Below are 8,058 nucleotides of genomic sequence, written 5' to 3'. Positions count from 1 at the left end.
AATCACCCAGAAACACTGGGGAGGCAAATGCAATTTTACTCCTAAGAATCTAAAGCCCCCATAATAAATACTTCTTTGCTGACTGGCAAATGAATATTTCTCAGCCCTTCTCATGCCTAGAGACACCAAGAAATGGGACAGCTTAAAAATGGTTTGTGACCAAGACTGGGGGCTACTCTGGCCTCTATGGAAGTCCAGCACACTTCAACTCAGCTGCCAGTGGTGCTGAATCCTGGAAAATGCTGAGAACCCTAAAAGTGGATCAAGGAAAGGCTGTCAGTGTATCATCTCCCCCTGTCCTTGGCAAAGCCAGGTAGCAGGTTCCTGATCCCCCAGATTCCAGCTCTTCCAGATGTTTCTCAGGAAAGAAGACTGCCCTGCTGCTGATGGCCCAGGAACCTGCCCGGGAAGCTCAGGGGAAATAGCAAGATGAAGACAGTCCTCCATCTCCCCTCACCAATGCCCTGCAGCTCACCACCCTTTCCTGTCCTGTATACTTGTCCAGGAATGAGATCCCCAGAAGAGATCAGACATGGGACCACAGTGTGCTGATGGGGAAAAGCAGAAAGGGATCACTTTGGAATATGAAATCAATCAAGAGAGGGTAGTTCCTAGTGAACAGCCTAATGACCCCATGACTGAAACGAAGATCTAGGTGCTGGGAAAGCAATGAAGAGAAAAGCTGCCAGAGACACAATCCATGAAGACCTTGGTGAATTCCCACCTATGAATACAAAAGGTGCCAAGTCCCAGAACTGTCAGTGTGCAGGAGGGGCACAGTGAAAGCCTTGTGGAATGAACTGGCTGGTGGCCCAGGATGTGCCATCAGAAACTACTCCTGTTTTCCATGCTATATACCAGTGGCACTGAGCAGAGTCCCTTTAATGCAGAACAATGGTTAGGCCATATTACTCATTTAACTGAAGGGCTAAGTATGTAGGTGGGGTTTTTGGACATTATGAAAAGTTGAGTGTGGTGGAATTTGAGCTGCATTTAGACTTTTATTTGGCTTTTATGAACTTTCCTAACTGTACGGCACCCTGAAGGTGTGTTATCAAGATTCAGCATCATTTGATCTTGGTTCCTTGTGGTGTTAGTGGCTTGAGTTTCCTGCCCAAGGCATTCCTGGTAAATCATTCCAAGCAGTTAGTTACTTTGTATATCTCATTTGCTGTTATCTTGTAGTTATCCCTTGCACTCCATGAAATTCTAGCATGCTGTCATGAAAAGGATACCCAGGAGAAAGAAACACAATTTATTTAATTAGAATCAAAATTTGTTAAGTACTAAGTTCACACTGGGCATAATTAATAATTTTCAAACCCTTAAATAGACATTCATATACATAACATCTATTTAAGTCTCAATAACATTATATTGCATTCCAGAAATCTGTCATTCCCCTTCACCTCCCACATCACCCCCCCCCCCCCCCCCCCGACACACATAAATATTACATGAGTTAATTCAGGTTATATACTTTAAATTAAGTTGACACAATGTACTTGTGAATAACAAAACATGTTCAGAATGGAAACATTATTTGAAAACGCAGAAAATGTGCAAATTAGTGACAACTTATCTCCAAAACTTTATTACACTAAATCCTTCTTGTCTATTCTGAATCACCTAACATGCTGTCAGTATTATGTTAAAAAGGTTTTTAAAGAAACAGACTGTTATAAACATATTTCTAGCAGTTCTCATTGTATTTCAAAATAACTATAAAATCAGTGCACTTGGCTGTGGTTTACTGACTGCTTTCCAAGAATTTTTTAATCCAGGAAAGAAGAATATCCAGTTCACTGATGGCTTTGTAGATTCCTTTGTTTCCAATCTGCAGATAAAGTACAGATATAAGAGAAGAAATTTTTCATATTTTGAAAAACAAAGTGTTTTAATATAAGGATTTGGAATTCTTACCCTATAAAATATTCTTTTCATCCTGGTAATGGATTTCATTTCTCTAGCTGATGAAGCACAGGAAATCTAAGAAATCAACAGTAAGTATAGATAATGTTGTTGAAGAGGCATTAATGATACTCTTTCATTCATTCAACAAATATTCTTGGAGTAGGTATTATATGCTGAGCAATAGATATGCACTGGCAAAATAAATAATGCATGATCTTTTTCCTCACAGAGCTTAAAGTTTCATGGGAAAGCAGATGATAAATCAAACAAAAAATAAAAATTTACAAATTACAATTAAAGCTATGTTAGCAACTCTCGAAGCTCTATGACAGGGATTTATAGGAACCACCTACCTTCGATTGGGTGGTCAAGGAGGGCTCCTTTGAAAAATGACATTTGTATTAGCCCATTTTCACACTGCTATAAATACCTACCTGAGACTGGGTAATTGATAAAGAAAAGAAGTTTAATTGACTCACAGTTCTGCATGGCTAGGGAGGCCTCAGGAAATTTATAATCACGGCAGAAGGTGAAGGGAAACCAAAGTACATCTTACATGGTGGCAGGAGAGCAAGCAAAGGGGGAAGTGCCACACTTTTAAACCATCAGACCTCATGAGAATTCATTTACTGTCATGAGAACAGCACAAGGGAAACTTCCCCCATGATCCAATCGCCTCCCATCAGGTCCCTCCCTCCACATGTGGGGATCACAATTCGAGATGAGATTTGGGTGGGGACGCAGAGCCAAACCATATCAACGTTTAAGTTGAGATATCAGAAATGGGAAGGCACAGGCTATATGAGAAACTGAGGAAAGGAGAGAGGAAGTTGGGGAGGAGACACAAGAGAATAACTCAGGCGGAGGAAAATATGCTCCTCTGAGGCAAGAGAGCTCAGTGCCTTCCAGAAACTGAAAGAAAGCAAGCAAGCATGGCTGGAGCAATTAAGCAAGAGAAATGTGGGAAGCATGAAAGACGTGAGAATGACAAGAAAAAAAATTTACCTTTTAAAAAATCACTCTGCCTGTCACGTACAAAGCACAGAACAATGTTCAGTGTAGACTACAAGGAGAAGGCACCCAGGATATTAATATTAGTTTCTAAATTAGGAGAAGCAGCAGGCTAGTATCTTGAGCAGCTGGCTTGTAGCCTGGCTGGCCAGGGGAAACTACCAGTCCGCTTTGTGCAAGTGAATTCTCAAACCCTGTCTGAACACAGGAATCACCTGGGCATCAAACAGAAGAAAGTTAATATCCTACTCCATTCTCTCACAAATTTCTATAGGACTATTAAAAGAAAAGAAAGGAATCGTGAAAATGCCTAATTTATCTACTTAGTTTTTACTCGTAAAACTTTTAGTACTGGAATAGACCAAGGAGATTGAATAGGCCGATTGTCTGCACTTTGCAGGAAGGGAGGCCAAGGCCCAGGTAGTTAAGTCACTCACCTAACATCCCACAGGAAGTCCTATGCTAGTGACAAAATAGTGTCACTATGTAACAGTTAAAGATAAGAGTTAAAACTCATGAAATGGAAGTGGCTAAATGATAACATTTAGTCTCTAAATGTCCTCCTGACAAAAGAATGTCATATCAATAAAGATAACACTTTGTTCAAATGCTTGAAATGAAAATGGCTAAATAAGAACATCTGTTAAAATGAATGAAACATGGCCGAGGTCAACCAACAGGTCTCTTCAGGGGTGTTAATGTTGACAATGGTTTTATGGCTCTGCCCAAATGGGGATGTTACCTTCAGGTCAGACCCTGGTAGGAGGGAAGAGACTCTTCCCGTGAACGGGGCTTTCATGATTAGGAACAGCAGAGTGCTGTGATCGAGGGGCTGCAGACACAGACACAGACTGCTCAGCTTAAGGCACAGTTTGCAGGATTCACAAACACAGGGTTAGACCTCACTGTGATAGGAGCCCTGACTTCAGAATGTGTATTTACATTCTGAAGTACACTAGGTGTACTAAATACACTAGGTGTATTTCATGTTACATTTGCACTGAACTATACAACATGGGATTCTTTCTCTGGGATGAGTGGAATGTTCTAATCTGTCATTAGTGTGTCTGTGAACACTCAGTAAAACTTCATCCTAATATTTAATGCATAGAATCCTTTTTAAAAGTAGTTCCTCGTGTTTCTAAAATCCTCATGTTTCTAAAATCATGTGTTAGGATTTAAAGATTTAACACTGAAGGTGAGAGACCAAAGAACCAACCACATTCTGGACACTACAGAAGTTAAATAAAACTAAGGCATTCCTGTCAACTGTGTCTTCTGCCCAGAGAACTTGGATGTGCAACGCATCCCACAGCAGGTGGGAACTGCCAGAGAGATTTTGTCCCTCACTCATACCAAAGGCACATGCTACTCTAGGAAGAGTAGTGAGAGTCAAAAAGGAGGAAAACACTATTCAACTAAAAAAGAAAAAAACTAACAGTGCCAGGGTTGCCACTATAACTACACTCTGGTTGAAGGGATACTTCCTGGTGCCTTGAGCACTGTTTACTATGAGTGACCCCTAGTAAAGATCTGACCTACGGAGTTCTCATTTTCTTTACACTGTTGTAAATGTGTCCACAGGTCCAGTAGGATAGCAGATTTTACTGTGGTAATTCAGATTGCTTTGCTTGGAAAGAGGAATTTATTGAAAGAATGATTTCCTTTTCTTTATGTTTTTGAGTCTAGTTGCAGTGACTGAAATTAGAATGTGTGATAAAAGGGTTAGCAGTTTTATCATAAGAATGGCTGAACGATTTGACAAACTCAACAGAAGCTGACATGATCAAGACCAGAGGCAATTTATTGGTAGGGCTAGAATAACTAGAAATCAGCTCAAAGAAAAATGTGAGATAATCATGTCATAGGAAATATTCATTCTTTATTATTAAGTCAACATATATTTACCACATACTTACTATATGCTAAGCATACAGCAATGCCTCTGCCATATAGCACTGATTTACAGTTGACAATGAATGATTTACCGTTGAATAATGCAGGGTAACATTAGGTGCACTGACCACCCCCCCCCCCCCCAGTGAAGTTTAAAACCTGCGTATAACGTTAGACTCCCCTCAAATTAAACTACTAATAGCCTACAGTTGACCGGAAGCCTTAATGATAACATTAATCAATTAACACATATTTTGTGAGAAAGATGATAGATAGATAGATAGATAGATAGATAGATAGATAGATAGATAGATACTTATTTTTATAATGAAATAAGCTGGAGAAAAGACAATGTAACTAAGAAAATCACAAGGAAGAGGAAATATATTTACTATTCACTAAGTGGAAGTGGACCATCATAAATGTCTTCATCCTTGCCATCTTCATGTTGAGCAAACTAAGGAGGAGGAGGAAGAGGAGGGGTTGGTCTTTCTATCGCAGGGATGGCAGAAGTAAAAGAGGTGGAGGAAGTGGAAGGGGAGGCAGGAGAGGCAGGCACACTTGGTGTAACTTTAAAGAAATACATAGTAATTTCTGTCTGACTTTTTTCATTTCTCTAAAAATCTTTCTATACAGTACTAACCCTTCTTCCACCATTTGCTTTAGTTTCAGTCCTTGTGTCATAGAAAGTTCATGCCATAAAAGAGGTTAAAACCACTCTCAAATAATCAGAACCGTTCTGCCAATTGTCTATGCCAGTTTGTTTTCTGTCATTGTTTCTTCTATGTCTTCTTCCTCATCATCTGGCACTGGTTCAGAAACACTCATCTCCATCAAGTCATCTGCTAATTCCTATGGTGCAGTGTCTACTAGCTCTTGAATTTCTCCAAGATCCTTCCTTATCTTGATATCTTCAACCCGCCCCACCCCGCCATCTTTTTGCCATATCCACAATCTATTTTGATGTCTTTGATTGGTTCTGTTGTAAATTCTATGAAGTTATGTACAACATCTGAACACACTTTTCTCCAGCAGGAATTAATTGTTTCAGGCTTGATGAGTTTCATGATTTTTTCTATAGCAATGATAGCATCTTCAGTAGTGTAATCTAAACTTTGATGATGTGCCCTCCATTGGTGTTCTCTTCCATAGTGTTGACAATCCTTTTTGTAGAATACCACATGTAATGAGCCTAAAAGGTCCTTATGACCCCTTGATCTAGAAGCTGAATTAGAGATGTTGTATATGGGGGCAAGTAGATTACTTCAGTGCCTTCTGTGTTGAATTCATGGGGTTCTGGGGTCCAGGAGCATTGCCCAATATATAAAAAAAAAAAAAAAAAACTTTAAAAGGCAGTTGCTTACTGGCAAGGTACTTCCTGACTTCAGGGACAAAGCACCAATGGAACCAATCCATAAAAAAATGTTCTCATTGTCTGGGCCTTCGTGCTGTACAATGGAAAGACTGGCAACTGGTGTTTATCTCTTCCCTTCAAGGCTCAGAGGTTAGCAGCTTTATAAATAAGGGCAGTCCTGATCATAAACCTGACTGCATTTGCACAAAACAGTAAAGTTAGCCTATTCCTTCCTGCCTCAAAATCCTGGTGCTCACTTCTTTACTGATAAATGACTGTAGCATTGTTTTCCAGAATAGGACACTTCCATCTAACATTAAAAAACCTGTTCAGGCAGATATCCTTCCTTCCCAGTGATTATTTTAATGGCATCTGGGAACTTGTCTGCTGCCTCTTGGTTGGTAGAAACTGCTTTTCTTGTTATCTTGATAGTTTTTTAAGCCAAATGTCTTCCTACATTTTTAAACCATCCTTTGCGGGCATTAAATTCTACAGCTGTAGATCCTTCATCTTTCTTTTGCTTTAAACTGTCATATGATGACTTCACTTTTTCTTGAATCGTGTCAGAGTCTATAGTCACGCCTTTCTTTTAGCAGTCCTACACCCACATGAAAGCCGCATTTTCAATAGGAGATTTTTTAAAAGGTGTCTCTGGAAAAGTGCAAGGTTTTCATACCTGCTGGTGAAGCTGTAGTGGCGGATTCAGAAATTTCCTTTTCTTTTTTCACAATAGTCCTTATCCTGGATTTGTCAGGCAACCTCAGCTGCAGACCTCACTCTGTGGTACATATCAAGCAATTCAACTTTTCCTTATAATGTCATGACTTTTCTCTACTTCTTGGGAGCACTTCCAGCATCACCAGTGGCACTTTGTGTGGAATCCATGGTATTATTCAAGATTTATGATATTGCACAAAACACAGTGAAAAATACACAAGAGACCACTTTTTACTGCAATGGGCAATTTACTGTAGTGACAAACTGCTCACATGTGGATAATTAATATCACACAGCATTTTAAGTGGATATTCACAACACTTGAGCTCACTACAATAGCAACAGGAGATGGCTACAGAATTATAGTAGTACAGCGTTACCACAAGTAATTTCGTGCAGCTAATTATCTTCATGTGAGCAGTTTGTCTCTACAGTGCAAATTTACATATAATTTGCACACATTGGTTGGTAGAAGCAGTTTCTACCAACCAAAAGGCAGCAGACAAGTTCCCAGTTGCCAGATGCTTTAATATTGTATCTTTACCTTTGTTTATAAACCAAATGCCTCCATGTATGATCTGTAAGTATTTGTATGTATAGCTTTTGATACATTTTAACTATAATAGATTTGTGGATACTTCATGGTAGCAAATGATAAAATAGACTAGTAACTACACATATTTTATGCATTAATGACATATGTTTTTCTTAATTTTTTCCATATTCTAGGCTAGATGTTTCATCTGCAAGTTTGTCAAATTGTTATAAATCTCCAAAGAACTAATGTATTTATTGAAAAAAATAACCACATGTAAGTTGACCTATGCAGTTCAAACCTATTTATTGAAAACACACACACACACACACACACACACACACATATAAGTTGACCTATGCAGTTCAAACCTATATTTAATGTATAAAATTACCCTGCATGAAAATCACCCCAGGGTACACTTGATGCCTCACAATCAAGAGACAGAGTGATGCACAATGACAATTCTATGCAACAAATAGATGTGATTAAAACAAAAACATGACTGCTCCAGGAGACAGAGGAGAGGCAACCCCTGAAGTCTTCCAGAAGAAAAAAAGTAACTTGTGTCTTGAAAGATGAGTGGAAAAAGCAGTAAGAAGAGATGAGTAGGCAGGGAAGCAAGGTGTTC

General features: G+C 39.2%; 1 protein-coding gene across 1 annotated transcript in view; it reads right to left on the bottom strand.

Annotated features, from left to right (window-relative positions):
• Nucleotides 1-1,239: 1,239 nt before the first annotated feature.
• The window catches only part of IL26 (interleukin 26), a 30,955-nt gene continuing 24,136 nt past the window's right edge, over nt 1,240-8,058 (bottom strand). Inside the window, exons 4-5 of the mRNA XM_030939690.1 lie at nt 1,924-1,989; nt 1,240-1,837 (exon numbers count right to left, since the gene is read on the bottom strand). Coding sequence (XP_030795550.1) covers nt 1,751-1,837; nt 1,924-1,989 — 153 coding nt within the window. The 3' untranslated portion in view covers nt 1,240-1,750. The remainder of the gene's footprint in view (nt 1,838-1,923; nt 1,990-8,058) is intronic.

Source organism: Rhinopithecus roxellana, chromosome 10, assembly GCF_007565055.1.
Source record: "Rhinopithecus roxellana isolate Shanxi Qingling chromosome 10, ASM756505v1, whole genome shotgun sequence".
Lineage (NCBI taxonomy): Eukaryota > Metazoa > Chordata > Mammalia > Primates > Cercopithecidae > Rhinopithecus > Rhinopithecus roxellana.
The sequence above is the reverse complement of the archived record's forward strand: the minus strand, read 5'-3'. Positions and strand labels throughout refer to the sequence as shown.